This window comes from Cadophora gregata, assembly GCF_030347475.1.
Source record: "Cadophora gregata isolate MNR1 chromosome Unknown scaffold_10, whole genome shotgun sequence".
Taxonomy (NCBI): domain Eukaryota; kingdom Fungi; phylum Ascomycota; class Leotiomycetes; order Helotiales; family Ploettnerulaceae; genus Cadophora; species Cadophora gregata.
In genome coordinates, this window is record NW_026695933.1 from 84,339 (window position 1) to 100,922 (window position 16,584).

Below are 16,584 nucleotides of genomic sequence, written 5' to 3' on the forward strand. Positions count from 1 at the left end.
TAGTGCCGGAGCGTGGCTAAAGACATTAGCGAATGTCTCGAAAGATCGGACAAGGATATACCTCTGTCATGAGGAGGCGAACTCGCTCATCTTGGATGGCTCCAATCTTCCAGGTCAAATCACAAACTTCGGACCACCGAGGAAAGAGGACCTTCGCGAGCCCCTTCATCTTCTCTCGGAGCTCTGGAGAGACCGAGCCGTCATTGCTGCTGGTAGCTTGCGACATTTTGCTTGCTGCTCTTGTTGCCGCAACAACAAGGGACCGGGCTGGGAGGGCTACAAAAAAACAAGAGCAGTCAGCGGAAGATCAGACGACAAAAGTCAGAGGCAATGACGCGTCCAAATGTCAGTTAAGAAAGTGACAGGAATAGGTGCAATGAGAGATTGCGACCGGCCCAATGCCAGCAACGACGCGAGTATTGTTGACAACAATAAACCGCCACGCGAGCAGAGTGAAGCGACTGGAGATCGGACGACAACTAACCTTCCAATGATATTTTTGGACTCCCAGACGGGCTGGTCGTGGAGGGGAGACAATTGAACTCCTCAAGAGTGTGTTGAAGGAAGAAGAAGAAGATCGTGAGAAGAGAATATATCGTGGTGGAAGGCAGTCGCTCTTGCCTCGCTTAGCACTAGCGTGGTTGTGAGGTCGCTGCGCGTCAATCTGCCGCCGATGGTCTCCGATCAGGCAGGAAGGGGAGCTGTTCCCGTCAGGTTGAACGGTCCCAAGTGAGAAACTGGAATTAAGATTGGGAAACCACGAAGGGAAAGACCGCTGGCTTATGAGAATGACGAGTCACGAGGTACAGTTTGTTTGTTTACATTGCAGCCCTGAACCCACCCTGTTGTTCTGGCCAATCTGCTTCACATCTGGGCTTTGTAATGGCATTTTGTTGTTGTAAGAGAGATTTAAGACATTTGGCTGTCTAGTAAGTTGACTATGCTGGGTCAAGGGAATCGGTAAGGTGATCGTCTCGTTCAACCATCTCTGTGTTATCTTGAGTATAACTTCCCACCACTTGTCTCAGATCTCTCACAATCGTGTGAGCACCATCATGATTCAAGAAGATTTAAATGCCTTTAACAGAGGTATCCTCCAACACAATTTTCGCGATTGCTGTCGACGGTGACGATTCCGGAACGGGACCAATTCAGAAGCGCTTGTACAAACGTATCTAATCTATACGTCTTACACAAACCCCTTAGGTCGTTTCTGCCCTCACAACCCATTCAAAATTCTCCTCCTCTCCCCCTTTATCAATACCTTCGAGGAGCCTCCCAAACTCTTCATCCACTCCGGTCTCCTATTCGGCCACGCAACCCAGCACTTCTCATACGGATGTCCCGTCTTCCGACACCGCGTACACTTCTCCGGATATCGTCTCAAATCCTCGTCAGTCGGCAAGAAGCACACTTTATCTTCATGACCCCTCTGTCCACACCTCACGCACTTCTTCGTATAGTCCACCCAATTTAGCGTTGTGGAGCGTCCCATACATTTATGCGACTCGGCATCATTGCGGAGACAGAACTCGCAGATTGGGTGAGAGGTTGGACTTTTCGAGGGGAATTCCCATCAGCAGTTGTCAGACGTATGAGTGATTTTGTTGCAGTGGCCACACTGATGGTCGCCGCCAAAGTTGATTCGTAATCCGGCTTTGATGATGCGGCTTTCAGTCTCTAGTCGCTTAAATTCTGCGAGGAGGGTATCGACGACGAAGTTCTTAGTTTCTTTGATGTGGGATTCGAGGTTGGGACGTTTCTTGTCCAGGAAATCGTGGGTGGGAGTTCGGGTGATGGAAGCCGTGAGGTTGTTCTTTGCGGCGAGTTCAGCCAGCTTGAGGTGGAGAACTTGGCTAAGTGCTGCTTCAAGAGTCAAGCTGTTGCGCCGGAATTGGATTTCTCTCTTAGCGTTCTCTATCTCTGCCAAAGGATCAGCATTGAAGAATAAGTCGCTGGGTGCATTGAACTATGGATACATACCTTGTTGCATTTTGAAAACCCGCTGGTGCTTTGCCATTGATGTATCAGTACCCTCTTCCATCACCAGTCTCCCAGTCCAGCATTTCCGTATTCGGTGGCAGTCTCAAGGTAGGATCAGCTCGAATCTGGCTCTGGACCTGACTTGACTTTGTTCTTTGCCAGCTCACAAGCACAAAGCACAGCATTTACTCTTGCATTCTGCCCTTTCTCCAACATTTTAACCGAGCTCAGCAGGCGTCTGAAGTAGTCTTGTACCTTCTCAAGACCCCGAGCCTTCCGGATTCGTTGGTTGAGCGTATTCTAGAACAGCATCAGTCAGCTTGATAAATTACCATCAGTACATGGGACACCAAATTGATTGGACCTACTTCTTTGAACGCCAGTAGATACTCAAGCGAATCAACCTGTACGTTGATCCTCGAAATGATATGTTGATACCAGAACCAAAACGGAAATAGCCGCTTCGCCAACTTCTCCATGGCCACATGCCTTCTCTCAAGGACAGCTTCAGTACTCTCTGACCTCGCCACCATAGCAATAAACACAGTAAGTGCGGCATCCTCCTTCATCTTCAATAATCTCTCCTCCTCACGCTTCGCCTTCTCCTCCCTCTCCTTCTGCACCCGAAGGAGCGCATCCTTCTTCTCTTTAGCCTTCAACTTCTGTTGCCTAGCAACGTTTCTCTCTCTTCTCGCAGCATTCTCTGCAGCAATTTGCTCCGGAGTCTGTCCTTCTTGTTCTTGTTTGGCTTTGCGCTTGCTCTTCCGCGCTGTCGTTTTTGCTTGCTTGCTGATCTTCTTCAGTGGGGTCGGGTTAACGGCCGAGCTGTGCCCGTCTGAGGGTTTCGCAGTAGCTATTGACGATTCCATGATTCTATGTAAGGATTGATCATCTATCGAGTGAACTCGAACTTTTTTGGCTTGATATGGAACGTGGAAAGAAATGTCGAGTAGGGATGACGGGAAGGCGCTAGGTATTACGCGAATACTTTCGAGGCTGGCTGGTGGTCGCATGGAGATAGTACCATTTTGCGGCTTGAAAAGCTTTGTTGTCGCCTTGATCAATAAAGCGATCTCGGTGATGAGTCAAGTCTATGTCTTTCACCATCGCGCAAAGTGCACGGCCAAAGTTCATCCCGTACTGTTCATTCTCGCGTAGCACAGGTTGAGAAACTTCACAGTCTGGACCTGGCTTAAGTTGGTGCTGTGGAAGCCAGAGTGAACTTTATAGCACTGACTTCTTCGATAATGAGATGAATTTGATGAGACAAGTAGACTTCAGGCATAAGATGATGAGAAGTCCGGCCTTGGTTGATACTTAGGTCCAGGCAAGATGAAGAAAGGGTGAGGGTCAATCAGTTTGTCTAGAGAGCTTACACGTGACATTAGGTGTTTGTCGGGTTGCACAAATACCAGTACAACTGTAGTGTCAATAAATTTAATCGCAGTAAAATTTGTAAGATACTCATCTTAAATAGACGAACTTTGCATATCTCTGATTCAGCGCATCGATACAACAAAAAACCTGATGTGCCGTTAAACACGGCAGTGCGGATGAGCCATGGAACGGTATTAACAATGGGAAAGTACGGGAAATGCAGCTTCTACATTTATTTCTTTTCCATACAAATCTGTCCCTTTTGCCTGATCGAGCTGTAACTTCTTCTGAGCCGTTGCTCCACAAAAGCATAGGGTTTCTAAAATAAAGTACACGAGGCTTGATATTTGTCTCGCGTAAATGATGCCCCGCCTTGGGCGGCTGCACGCGCTGCAGGTGGCTGAAAACGCGACGCGATGACCAGCTCCACATCCTCCCCCTATCATCTGATTGTTCTTCTTCGTCCTTGGGTAATTAGAGCAATCACTATCACTCTGCAAATCGAAAGGCCATTCAGGAATCATTTTACATACATGGCTTCACCTACAACCTTGAATGCGGATGAGTTTCGTCTCTTGACCTGGTCGCGCCCCGGACTAGCTCAGATGACCATTCAACTACAGTCTCTGCAAAAACATTGTCCACTTGATAACGGGCGATTTGAGCAAAGGACAACTTTCGGGACGAAAAGCTCTGCTTCTTCTCCTAACATCGGAGATCTGGAAACACTGCCCATTGAGATCATCTATTTGATTTTCAATGTTCTCGACTTGCAAAGTCTTACGGATGTCAGAGCTATTAGCTGGCACGCTCGTGCTCTCGTTGACCAGTTTCCACCATACAAAGCAGTATTTCAGCACTCATCCCATGTCCTCCGTGCGTTACTATCCACGCGAATGGCTATCCACTTCACAGCGCAAAATATTTTGAACGCACTTTGCACGCAAGCCTGTGCTAGTTGCGGACAATTTGGACCATTTCTCGACTTGTTTACCGGTCATCGGCACTGCATTGTATGCGTAGCTTATGATGATAGTCTACTGTCCATTACAACAGCTTCGGCAAAGAAAGATTTTGGTCTGAGTTCAAAGACCATTCGCACTTTGCCCACTCTGTTGAGCGTCCCGGGCGAGTACACGGAGAGTGAAAGAACATACAAGAGGCGAATGTCGTTGGTGCGGATATTCTCGGTGACTGAAGCTGTATCTACGCAGCAGGAGGGCACGAATACGCCACGTCTAAGAAACGGACCTCCGGGAAAGAGACGTGCTCCGCAACCAGCACAACCCCCTCAGTCGTCTGTTCCACTTCGAGTCCTCCAGCAATTCGATCGTCATGGGCAGAATCCATATCGCTATATGTCTATGATAAGAATACCTTTTCTAGATCGAAGGACTGGCTGCCTTGACTGGGGAGTGTCGTGCCAAGCGTGTCGTCTTGCACCTCGAGACGAGAAACGTGGATATCGTCATTGGAACACTGTTTACACATCTGCGGCGTATATGAAGCACTTTCGGGACTGTGAGGTATCTCAGATAGCGAGAAAGGTTATTCCAGAATATTTTGACCCTATTAGCAAGATGGATGGTTGTTCTGAGGGTGACATTTTGTCATTTCTCAACAATTTTAAATTTTGAGCCAAGTACACATTGAGCATATACCGAGAGACACACAGCTTGTTTTGCACTGGCATCGGTAGCATCCTTTGTGACGAATCGGAGCTCGATACTATTGTCACTTGGTCCGTGTTACGTGCTTGGTACTGGTAGTCACTTGTCCATGTACTTCTGGGAGTTTTGGATTAGAAGAACAAAAGAGTCGACGATTTTAATGAATGCCATTGAGTTACACGATTGAAGCTTTGAATAGACGAGGCCTCTCGTCGACTTTGACTTGTCTGGCCCTCCTCCCTTCCATCATGGATGCTGTCTTGCTCCGGCTCCAACATCCTCCATGCATTTTCTCAACGACGACGTTGCACGTCACGACGCATCTCGTCTGTGCCAGGGTTCGTCATATGAGACGCACACATGTGAGTCGAGTTCTTCTCCTTCTCTCTTGGTATCGGCTTGCATTTGACGTTCGTATCACGGCGCTGGTGACATTGTTTGAATTCGCCGTTTTTCTCGCAGCCACACGTATATCTGTGTACACATCGTCGAAGCTGTGATTCATGTAAGAAATGTGACACGACAGCTGACCTGGAATGTTTACCTTCTGCCTCTTTCCAGTGCAAGGACGTAGTGTATGTTAGGGAAGGACGCTGGGATTATTCTAGGATAGTCAGCCATTTTAGAAATCTGTGCACGCGAATTGAAAGCACATACCAATTTCAGCTTGGTTGCAAAGAAATGTTCTGTTGTGTGTGAATAGTTATTGTCTGTGTCTGACAGACGACTTGGACAGTTGGACGTGTCGAGAACTGTTATATAGTTAAAATGCCCCTGCTTGAGGCAGAGGTCTGAGGTCATCAAGTCAAGTACTGCGAGTCCCTGATTGATGTTCAAATCTCCCGCGCGCCTGGTGATACGGTTGGAAATCTATTTATGACCCAGATATCAATATAAATAGAGCAGGCATGAAACCTAGCGAGCAATCAATGGGTTGCTGCCAACATAAAATCACAGGTAACCACATCTTTGGTGTCTCATCTCGCGCGCGCTAGGGACCAGCGGTTACAGAAGAATAATCACTCGAGCAATTGGTCGCTTTAAGTACGTACCTGGTTGTTAGACGCTTCTGCAGGTACACGGCACATGTCTCACGTGACCGTCACCTGATTTGAGACCTTCCATTTCATCTTTCCTCGGACAGCGGACAGTGGAACACCAACATCCTCACAACGGATTTCATATCACCACAGACAACAAAAGGCATGTATCCTAACCTGATCGAGATCCTGAATCAAGAAGTCGATCCCGATGATAAGACGCCTAGCTATTACAGAATCCTCTGGAAACAACAGCACATCAAATACATCACTATCGATCCAGGAATCTACGAAGTCGACGATCTATGCTTTCCACCAGACCTGGTAGGAAAGCTGCCTCCATTCCCAGAAGGTGATTGGAACCATGGCCGCATCTCGAAAATAGGGGAAGATCCAAACCCATTTTTCTCGGAGATTTTCAAGAAAAATCTTCCTTCAATCAGTCCACTATGGCACCCGAGATCCTACGATTACCTTTCTCTTCACATTGGAGAGCGACTTCGCTCAAACGTCTACATGGAATCTTCGCCACAGTTTGAAAAGCCAGTGGTTGCCAAATTTGCAAGATTTCACTGGGAGATCGAATATTACGTCGCTGAGACACGAGCATATTCATGGATAGAGGGCCATCAAATCGGCCCGGAGTTCTTGGGATACGTGACTGAAGCTGGTCGGGTCATCGGGTTCCTTCTCGAGTATATCGAAGGCCGTCACGCTACCATTTCGGATCTCCCCGCTTGCAAAACTATTGTTGGGCAGCTGCATGACTTGGGTATACTGCATGGGGATTTGAATAAGCATAACTTCTTGATCTCAGAAAAGGGTGTTGTCATGATTGATTTTGAGACGGCTAAGAAGTCGGAGGATATCCAGGTTATGGAAAAGGAGCTGGTGGGGCTGGAAGATCAACTGCTAGACGAGACTGGAAATGGAGGGGTGGTCGAGGAGAAGGAGGATACTCCCAGAAGCTAGACCAATCAAACTTGACAAGATTAAGTTTATTTGTGAAGCACAGAATTATGTCAAAGATATATATAAAATCTACATATAAGTCTCTTATTGATTTCCAACATAGTCTATTCCCCAGCTGCACTTAAGAATTACTCATTAAATCGCACATCATTCTGCTTTTCTGCCCAATACACCTCGAATTGATCCTTCTTCATTTTCAGAAATTCCTCCTTTTTGGCAGCTGTTGTTGGGTCTAACATCACCTCGCCTGAGCCCTCCTTATGCAACATCTCCCAATAAATCTGATCAACATCAAAGCTACTCCTCGAAGCAAGGTTGAACCAGAACCGCCCACTATCCCATGACTCCCGCATTCGAGCTGAGAGTCGTAGCTCCCCAGCTGGCATAGTGGTTCTAGCCTCAACGCGCTCCATTGCACACAGGAACTGCTCCTTCCGGGGCTCGAAGAGATCTAGGAATTTCTGCTTCCCCTCGCTAACCTCGATGCCAGGCTGCTGAAGAATAAGCCACCAGGGTAGATCATAGGCGAATTGGGCCGGCATAGCATTCGTAAATTCAAAGTCGAGCAGGGCGGTGATACGCATTGTTTCGGGATCAACAAGCATATTCGAGGGCCGCAGATCATCGCAGAAGATCCGGAATGGTCCTGAGTCGTCAATGGTACCGTGTGTAGGGATAAGCTTGTCGAAACAGCAGCGCGCGACATACCGGTTCCAGGTAATGTCACAGTCTTCAAAAGCGATATTGCGTTGAGTCTCGAGATGCTCCTGTAGGCAGTGTGCACGTGCTGCGAAGTAGTCGCTCGAACAAGAGAATGTTGACATGGCAGTGAAGTAGTCGGTCGGAAAGCCAGCAAAGCCCACGACCTCATTCATGTCGTATGTGAGAGGTGGCTCGGTAACAGTCCACTCGCCAGATACATCATTCTGAGAGATAGCCCCGATACGTGGGAATTCCAGCCGTGAAAGCTGTAGGAGAAAGCCAGCGATCTGTTCGTACACAATATTCAGCTTTGCCTCGTCAATATCTGGGTCCAAAATAGCAGGATCGGCCTCGTTCTCAGTTGGTTTTTTTAAGATATCGCCGAGGTTCTCCCCTTCCATAAATTCTTCGATCATAAATGGCCCTAGCTGCTGTGGGCTCTCCTCGGTGAGACCCCAACTGTACACACGCGGAAGAGGAATACTCGTGTGTTCAGAAAGATATTTCATCGCCATGACCTCGTTCTGGACCTTCTTCTCCCGCCACAGCTCATATACTTTCCCCAAAAATGGGAAGCGAATAAGGACTCGCTCTTTGGTCTGGGATTTTTTCATGGCCATGCTGAGGTTGAATGAGCCTTTAAAGAAATTGAGAAACACTCCAGCCCCGTCCCACCCAAGGCGGCCGTTCACGAAAGCCACAATGTCGTGTTTTGCCTCAACGAACTTGCGGATAAATGCGTGCTGCGCATCCTGGGCGTCCTTCTGAGCGATGAAATCGAAGGGTATCATCGTGTGGGAAGTGTACAACACGAAGCTAGGTGTTGGAATTTGGTGTGTGGACGGGAGTGACTAGGCAGAGAACGAAGGAGTTGGTGGGGCAGGGACCTTTAAGGTGCTGTTCAGGTAGCCTTGTTACACGAATGCGCACATGTCCACCTATTAGTTCAGACTAGCCGCCACTAATATACTCAGTCCGCAGGCACTCTACGACCAGCGATTCAGAGATACTTTATGGTTTACTCACCACGTCGTGAAGTTCAGTAAGGCGTCTGGAACCCAAATGAAGGTTTCTCACTCACCCTGTAACGGGCAACGGAACCCGTAGATGATAAGACATGTTTAAAAACTTCTCATTCTGAGCAAATGTCGTTGTACAAACGGGTTTACATATATATGTTTACAATCGCTCATTCAAAACGAGCGTGGATTGTTCAACACGCATTCAAACTTCGGAACAATAGCCGCCTCATCAACTAGCTCCATTACACACGAGTTTCCTAAAAAGTGAACAGTTAGATGTTTACCTTAAAATCATCATTTTCGTAATGCACATCAAATATTGAGCCTCACATAGTGATGAATCGATTGCATTGAATGACAAGTCATGTTTTGCTGAGCCCTGGTTAAGCTTCAAATGCTTTTGTCCCTCCTCACCTTCCAGCATATCTCAAAGTCCACTTATAGTAATCTCTTTACACAGAACTATAACAAAGACCAAGACCAAAGCAAACAATCATCCGCTATGCGTTGAGCCATCGGCTTCTAAGCAATCGTCCTTCCCACCCGAAGACCTCTTGTCCATATTCAGAACCTGAAGCATCTCCACAAATCGATCAGCTTGAACCTTTTCCCTCCTCATTCTCTCCACCTCTTGATTCTTGTCGGAAACTTTCCTTAGGAGCTTATCTATCAGAAGTCTCTGTTCACAAATCTCCTTCTGTTGTGTTGTGATTGTGGTGGCGCATATCTCGAATCCGTGGTCGATATCGTCTTGCATCTTACGTAGGGCTTCTAGTTCCTCCCTTTCGGATATGACTCGCTGAAGTGTGGATTCTAGTTCTTTGTCTTTGGATAAGACCAAGGCTTCAAGTTGAGAGATCCTAGCCTCTTGAGCGCTCAGTGTTGGGGTGTCGTGAGCCGAGCGTGTGGATTCAGATACCGCCGAATCGCTGGTGAGAAGGAGGAAGTTGTTGGATAGAGAGGCCATGTCGTTGTTCTCGGAGGATGCTTTGTTGCCAACAAATTCGTCGTTTTTGTGGTCTTGGAACATTTTTGGCGTGGGTTTGTGATATCTGTCTAGAGAAGTCTGTTGATAAATATTAAAAAGGAGCGTAAAGGAAGAGAGCCAGAACATATATAGCAAAGCAAGGCTCTTTGATCTGATTTAAGTGTTTCAGCTTGTATTGTACAGTGTAACCAGTATTCACATGTGTTTGTATGCCTTTGTTCTCGGTACGGGTACCCATGGGGATGACATGGAACAGTGACAAGGGTGCGGGAAAGCCATTTGGCCGAAAATAACGCACGAATCAATTTCTAGACTCAATCAGAAGTCTCCTCCTAGTAATATGTTTAACTTAGAATTGCAATTTTCTAAAAAGTATTTTGGAAAGCCGAAAGTCTTGCGCTTTGGGGCTCCCAAAATCTTCAGAACAAAAAACCGGAATGCGCTGCCAAACCTTTGTTCTTAAGACCTCGATCCCTGTGCTGAGTCTAGAAATATCTCAAAGAGTCCCCCCAGCTGCGAGAGCCATTGAAATCTAATCCATGACCTTTGACTATTTTGGTGGACAGGGGAGCTGTGAACAAGCCGCCTGAGTCAGGATCAGCTCCAAGTTGTGTTGCATCACGCCACTAGTTGCCGAGAGCTAAACTGCTCCAGGCACAAAGTAAACAAAACCAAGAGGAATGCGAATAATATGTACAATATGTTCACCGCTACGTCTCTGGGCCATTTGACCGATATTCAGGCATACATAGTTTTCTATACCAAAGACATGTGACGCGGCATACCGGATACCTTCCTGTCAGTGTACACTTGGTAACTTGGTTGCACGTGGGGGCGACTGCCATATTTCCTGTGCTTGGAGTAGACAATTATCACAGAAGCATCAGATGAATCAATCACTCCCGTGAGACCTTTACTGCACAGAAGTACATGGTTGAACATGATGTATTATTTTCTCTTACGCCAGATCATTCTCTGGATCCGCCATCTGACCACAATCATCCTTCCATGTACTCCATCCACTCTAGTTTCTAGACCGCTATGCTCTAATAATTCCTCTCACGCAACCTCAAGTATCGATCCATCAATAAAAATCCGCGCGAACAATTACAGAACAGAAGATAACAAAATATCAATCCCCAACTCCCCAGTAAGGAAAACCCAAAGTCCCGCCCGCTTCCCTCATAATTCTCCCACAGCTCTTCATTATCACACTCCCTTCAAAACTCTCGCTCTCTAAAAACTTCTCTGATAATTCTTCATAATCTTAATCTCGCCATTTTCAATTCTCTGGCGCAAGGTTCTCCGAAAAGTATCAAGAGTGACCTTTCTAACCTCAGCTGCAGGTTGTCCCTCCTCTCCCTCCTGTTGCTCATCCAGACTCGAAGCACCACGCTTGATGCCTTGCTGTAGCGGCATATTATCATGACTTCCATCGTGGCCCAGGTCCAAGCCGAGTCCGTCATGCTGATTGACGCTTTGGTTGCCCCGAGGGAAGAGTTGATGATTGGAGATATTTTGTTCGGTCTCAGCCGAGGGTTTGCGGGGACCTCGTGTTTGCGTTGTGCGACGAGCTGGACCGAGAGCCTGGTTTGCTTGAGGAGTGCTGTAGTGATTGTTCTGGTATGCTGATGCCAGTTGCTGGGCTGTCGGAACATTCGCGTTCTGCTGTGCAGAGACCTGGTCACTATTTTTCGTTGGATGGCCTCTCTTTCCTCTAGCTGGCTGTGGAGTTGGCTGTCTAATTGGCATGGAGGCAGCGCGTTGACCTTGCTTTTGACTACCCTGGCTTCTTGGTGGACTCTGCTGATCTTCCATTGCTTGTCCCCTATCTGGAGTCTTAGCATTGCGCTGAGCCTGACCGGGAGTCTGTTGGCGTCGTGGTGGGCTGTGTTGATTCTGACCTGGTATTGAGTGGAAACTAGCTGGACTCTGCTGAACTTGGCTCTGTATTCTCTGGTGTCTACCTGGAGTCAAGGAGTTGCGTTGATTCTGTGCTTGACCTTGACCTCGCATAGTCTGATAGCTTTGAAGACCTTGTTGAAACGGCATGTTCTGCAAGCCAAAGCTCTGCTCAACGGTTCTGGCTCGGCGAGCAGATTCCTCATGCTGGAACAGGTTGCCGCAATGATCTCCCATAGTGAACGGATCTTCATTAGCTTGGTTTCCTCCAACCTGTCCGAAACTCATGGTCTGTGGAAAGAACGGGTCTCTTGGGAAACCTGGCATACTTGGCTGCTGAAGAAAACCGAGCTGGTCATCGAAGCTCTGCTGGCTTTGTTGTGTGAAATCGGCATTGTGGTGGAACCCAGTATGTTGTTCTTGCTCTGGATGCAGCGAGGCAAAGAATTTATCAAAATCAACTTCCGAGCCTTGGCCAAAACCCTGCGGTTGAAGCAACGCTTGATCCTGTCCGAAAATCTGACCCTCACCTTGAATCTGAGGATGTCCGTGATCTTGGCCAATACCGTTGTCCTGATTGCTGGCTTGAGTCTGAATGAAGTCTTGGCATTGTTGAGCGTGGTTTTGAGCAGCACTCAACTCTTCCGCAAGTTTCTTACACCGATCCTTCTCAGTAGCTAAGTCTTGTCTATAATTCTCCGATCGCTTCTTCTCAGCAGCCATCTCCTGTTCTTGTTTGTTCTTCAAGTCCAGTTGCATGTTCTGTGCATGATCTCTCGCAGCCTCACAATTGGTAATTCTCTGAGCCTGGTCACTTACAAACGCCTCCAATGCCTTGATCTTGTCATCCCTATTCTTTAGATCCGCCACATGTTGTGCGGTAGACTGGGGTTGAGGTCTGACAGAAAATCTCAAAGCATCGTCGACAGCATGTTGAGTCTTGCGAGCGTGCTCGGCCTGCATCTGAGCCTTTTCAGCACGAAGCTGCCGGATCGTGGCATCGCGGTCGTCGAGCTTGTCACAGACATCTTCATAACCTTCTGCGATGTACTGAATCACTTTGACGCTATTTATCATGGGATTACCGGCCATGACACCTGAGAGGCGTCGTAGCTCTGGTGGCACGTAACCTGTGTCTGAGACAATGCTAAGTGCATTTCGGACGTGTGAGACTGGTGAGAGACGACCGCTGCGGACTTTATATTGAGTGGCGGGGTTTGTCTGTCGGAGCTGTTGAGCGTAGGCAAGATAGCCTGGGGTACTAGAAATACCTCTCTGGAGAGCTGGGTCAGAATACATGGGAGCTGGTGTCGAGGCCGCAGATCGAGGTTGAGCGTAAGTGTGAGAAGTACTTGGAGGGTGTACTGGGCTTGGAGCCTGGATCTGCGTACCAGCTGCTGGAAATGGCTCGCTTTGGGCGTACGGTGTCTTGTAAGGAGGAGGGGAAGGTGGTGGTGGTTGATTTGGTGCGGTGGGATGGAGATCGGTGGAGGCGAAGCCTGGCAATAATGTAGGAGTTGCAGGGCGCGATGAGGTTGGTGTGGCAGGTGTGCTCACAGGAGGTCGGAGATTGTTTGGTGCGACAGAAATATCATTGTCTTTACTGATGGAGGGAGTGTCTTGCCCGGCCGTTTGGGCGTTGTTACTGTTGTTTTGCTGATGTGGCGCGCTGCCAGAGTAGTGCGCATTGAAAGCCTTTTGTACGCAAGGAGGTGTTGGGAGGTTGAGGGAAGAATTTCGAATTGCTTGGTGACTTTGTTTTTATCAGTACTGTGTATACCTCAATCTCGAATCTCAAGAACTTACGAGTCTGCCATGTTGCTATTGCAAGAGGTCTATCATAGCAAGCCGTTGCTACTTCTTCGTTGATTTTCAAACAAATCACCGGGGATGAATCTCGAGAATGGTGTTTCCAAACGGCAGTCGCTGTTGGTGACTTCGAAGAATGTAATTTTTGTAAATTTTGGAGCTAGTGACCAGATTCGTAGTCGTGTTACGACGTGATAGCTCCAACATTGAGATTCACCTGAAATGCCTGACTTTGGCTGTCAATCCATCGCAGAGACTCTGGGGTGAATGCGACATCTCTCAGTCCAACATCGACATCAATTGATTTTTAAGAACAACGAATCCGGTCGTAATGCTGTCTAGAGTTTGACCATAGTGAAAGTCATTCATCTAAAATCCGCAATGAACAGTTTAGATTGTCGTTCACGACTTCAGTGGTTAGCCGAGCCATTGTTGACCTTGCTGCTTGGCAGGCATAACGACAAGAGCGACTTCAGTGACGCATAGTTCTCAGCTCATTTTAAAACTATCAAGTGAATTTGAACGCAACGAGACCACTCATCATGTTCTCTAGGCCATGAAAGCTGCCATTGACCGTCCTGCACCAGAAAGTCAGCACGCCAACAAGGACAACAGGCAAAACATCTGCATCCAGCCTACAAGCCTACAAGCCGACCAGATCCTCACGCGCTTGACATGAAGGACCATTGTAAAATTAACATTGCAAGTATTCTAGTCAGAATTTAAGCTTAAATCACGACGAGAATTGCGTCTTAAGATTCTTGTGACGATACGTAGATAATCCCGATCCGCGGAATGGCATTGCCGGAACCGGTCGAGGATATAACCCTAATCTTGTTCTCGCTTTGCCCTTTCTAAGGTGAGCTCAGGGCATTCCGTCGGCCAACCTCACCTTTCTAACTTATCTGCTCGACAACCCCTTAAGTCATTCACATTAGCAAAGATGTGCTCTCAATGGTATATCCTAAGTGTAGCGACAGCTCTCATCGTCGCGGTGCTTGGAAACCACCCGCCTTCGTCAACAGACAGGCCACAAATTGATCTGGGCTATGAAATTCACCAAGGACATTTCAATGTAAGCTTACCTTCACTCTTTCACGCCCAGTAGCTCACCTATAGTAGGCCACCGGTCAATTCTACAATTTCTCCAACATCCGCTATGCAGCACCTCCCGTGGGAAAACTGCGATTCGCACCACCAGTCTTTCCATCAACGCGTCACAAAGTCTTCAACAACGGCTCAAACTTTGCAATATGTCCCAATGCCAGTCCAGCATGGGGTTCAGTCGCAATAAAATATATGACTGCAGGCATTGACTCTATCAATATCGAGGCTGGGTACACGATCCCGAATATCACCACAGCTCCACCAGCCAGGCCCGGGACGAATGAAGATTGTCTCTTTCTAGATGTCTTGGTGCCAAAGGAGGTATTTGATGATGATACGAGACAGAATGGCGCGCCTGTGTATGTATCGAATCTCAACATCCTCCTCAGCTCGGGAATAGTTCAAGCTAACTCAAGTTAAAGAGCCGTTTGGATCCATGGCGGAGGCTACACGGCTGGATGGAAAACACAATACGGCAGCGGCGTAGGCCTAATCAACGCAAGTCGCCTCCAAAACAAAGAACCCATCATCTACGTCGCCATCAACTACCGTCTCGGCCTCTTCGTACGTTCCCTACACCACGCCCTCTTCCACCCTCCTCCCTACTAACCACAACCACAGGGTTTCCTCTCAGGCAAAACCTTCACTCACCAACACGGGACTCCCAATGCTGGCCTCCTCGACCAAAGACTCGCGCTCCAATGGATCCAGAAACACATCTCCAGGTTCGGCGGTGATCCGAATCGCGTGACTGTCATGGGTGAGTCTGCAGGAGGAGGGAGTATCATGCATCAGATCACCGCGTACGGTGGCAGAGGAAAGAAAGGCAGAGCTCCCTTCCAGCAAGCCATTATTCAGAGCGGAGCCTTCCTCCCTGTTCCGGAAATGGAGAGACAGGAAAGTATATATTCGAAGTTTCTGAACGTTGCGGGAGTGCAGACGTTAGACCAGGCGAGGGATTTGTCGACAGAGGAATTGCAGTTCGTGAATGCTAAGTTGGTGGGAGAATCTGCGTATGGAGATTTGACATTCAGTAAGTATACCACTCCCTGCCCAAATCAACCCTCCAATCTTTCCATACTAAACAAATATCAGATCCCGTCGTAGACAACACATTCTCCCCCTCCCTACCCGGCCAGCTCCTCCTCTCCGGCTCCTACGACAAATCCATCCGCATCCTCGTCGGCCACAACGCCAACGAAGGACTAGAATTCACATCCCCATTTATCCTCACCCCCTTAACATTCAAACAAAACATCGTCTCCGTCTCCTTCCCCAACGCCGATGACCGGAACGTCACGTCATACATCCTCGACACGCTATACCCGGATACCCTAGATGGCAGCCACGGATACAATAGCCCCATTGCAAGAGGAGCGAGTATTGTCTCTGAAGCCCTGTTCTCGTGTAACGCGCTGTACCTGTCTCGAGCATTCGGTTTGGATGGCGGCGCCCACCACAGAACTGGACGTGGGAATGGGCGCTTGAAGGGTAAAAACGACGCGTGGAGTTACCGATTCAGCGTCCCGCCTGCTCTGCATGGGGATGATATCCACTATACGTTCTACGAGGGTCCAACGCCGACCGTCAAGAACGACACTCTGGCGCTGATCATGCAGGGATACTTCACGAATTTCATCAGAGGTGGGGATCCGAATGGAGATGGGTTGCCGAGGTTTGAGAGGTATGGGGAGAGTACGGCGGCTGGGAAGGATGTTGGTGTGGTGATGGATTTGGAGCTGAATGGTACGAGGATGAGAGAGGATGATTTGCCGCTGGACAGGTGTTTGTGGTGGCAGCAGGCGCTGTATGCTTGAGCTGCGGAGTTTGGCTGCGGGATAGATAGATATATATCTGCGTTGAGGTTTGCGTTTCATTTATGAGGAATGAACAGCGTTGAAGTACCCCGGACCAAGTTTCCCAGACTGTTTCATTGATCCCACACCTGCAACTATGCTGCTCCGCGACTAAACAGCCGTGATTAAGCAATCACCCCATCCAATTCACATCAG

The 16,584-nt window shown here is 48.1% G+C and overlaps 9 protein-coding genes across 9 annotated transcripts; 3 read left to right on the forward strand and 6 right to left on the reverse strand.

Moving 5' to 3' along the window:
• Positions 1–25: 25 nt before the first annotated feature.
• On the reverse strand, positions 26–226 carry ONS95_001386 (uncharacterized protein; the record flags this gene model as incomplete). Its single annotated transcript, XM_058494583.1, has 1 exon — positions 26–226. The coding sequence occupies one exon, from the start codon at positions 224–226 to the stop codon at positions 26–28; it is 201 nt and encodes a 66-aa protein (XP_058354890.1).
• A 1,350-nt stretch (positions 227–1,576) lies between these two features.
• On the reverse strand, positions 1,577–1,993 carry ONS95_001387 (uncharacterized protein; the record flags this gene model as incomplete). The annotated part of the gene is made up of 2 exons (XM_058494584.1): positions 1,577–1,923; positions 1,984–1,993. 2 exons carry the CDS (start codon positions 1,991–1,993, stop codon positions 1,577–1,579), a joined length of 357 nt encoding a protein of 118 aa, XP_058354891.1.
• Positions 1,994–2,097: 104 nt separating this feature from the next.
• ONS95_001388 (uncharacterized protein) lies at positions 2,098–2,852 on the reverse strand (the record flags this gene model as incomplete). Its single annotated transcript, XM_058494585.1, has 2 exons — positions 2,098–2,283; positions 2,352–2,852. The coding sequence occupies 2 exons, from the start codon at positions 2,850–2,852 to the stop codon at positions 2,098–2,100; spliced, it is 687 nt and encodes a 228-aa protein (XP_058354892.1).
• Positions 2,853–5,194: 2,342 nt separating this feature from the next.
• Positions 5,195–5,530, forward strand: ONS95_001389 (uncharacterized protein; the record flags this gene model as incomplete). Its single annotated transcript, XM_058494586.1, has 1 exon — positions 5,195–5,530. The coding sequence occupies one exon, from the start codon at positions 5,195–5,197 to the stop codon at positions 5,528–5,530; it is 336 nt and encodes a 111-aa protein (XP_058354893.1).
• Positions 5,531–6,181: 651 nt separating this feature from the next.
• Positions 6,182–7,116, forward strand: ONS95_001390 (uncharacterized protein). The gene has a single exon (XM_058494587.1). It carries the CDS (start codon positions 6,236–6,238, stop codon positions 7,040–7,042), a length of 807 nt encoding a protein of 268 aa, XP_058354894.1. The 5' UTR covers positions 6,182–6,235; the 3' UTR covers positions 7,043–7,116.
• A 54-nt stretch (positions 7,117–7,170) lies between these two features.
• On the reverse strand, positions 7,171–8,535 carry ONS95_001391 (uncharacterized protein; the record flags this gene model as incomplete). The annotated part of the gene is made up of 1 exon (XM_058494588.1): positions 7,171–8,535. One exon carries the CDS (start codon positions 8,533–8,535, stop codon positions 7,171–7,173), a length of 1,365 nt encoding a protein of 454 aa, XP_058354895.1.
• A 724-nt stretch (positions 8,536–9,259) lies between these two features.
• On the reverse strand, positions 9,260–9,796 carry ONS95_001392 (uncharacterized protein; the record flags this gene model as incomplete). Its single annotated transcript, XM_058494589.1, has 1 exon — positions 9,260–9,796. The coding sequence occupies one exon, from the start codon at positions 9,794–9,796 to the stop codon at positions 9,260–9,262; it is 537 nt and encodes a 178-aa protein (XP_058354896.1).
• Positions 9,797–10,920: 1,124 nt separating this feature from the next.
• Positions 10,921–13,473, reverse strand: ONS95_001393 (uncharacterized protein; the record flags this gene model as incomplete). The annotated part of the gene is made up of 2 exons (XM_058494590.1): positions 10,921–13,409; positions 13,463–13,473. The coding sequence occupies 2 exons, from the start codon at positions 13,471–13,473 to the stop codon at positions 10,991–10,993; spliced, it is 2,430 nt and encodes an 809-aa protein (XP_058354897.1). The 3' UTR covers positions 10,921–10,990.
• Positions 13,474–14,408: 935 nt separating this feature from the next.
• ONS95_001394 (uncharacterized protein) lies at positions 14,409–16,389 on the forward strand (the record flags this gene model as incomplete). Its single annotated transcript, XM_058494591.1, has 5 exons — positions 14,409–14,540; positions 14,588–14,931; positions 14,995–15,136; positions 15,194–15,605; positions 15,668–16,389. The coding sequence occupies 5 exons, from the start codon at positions 14,409–14,411 to the stop codon at positions 16,387–16,389; spliced, it is 1,752 nt and encodes a 583-aa protein (XP_058354898.1).
• Positions 16,390–16,584: the final 195 nt, after the last annotated feature.

Bases quoted from the DNA above. Each gene is read 5' to 3' on its own strand.
- ONS95_001390 (XM_058494587.1), top strand. From the start codon at position 6,236: ATGTATCCTAACCTGATCGAGATCCTGAATCAAGAAGTCGATCCCGAT.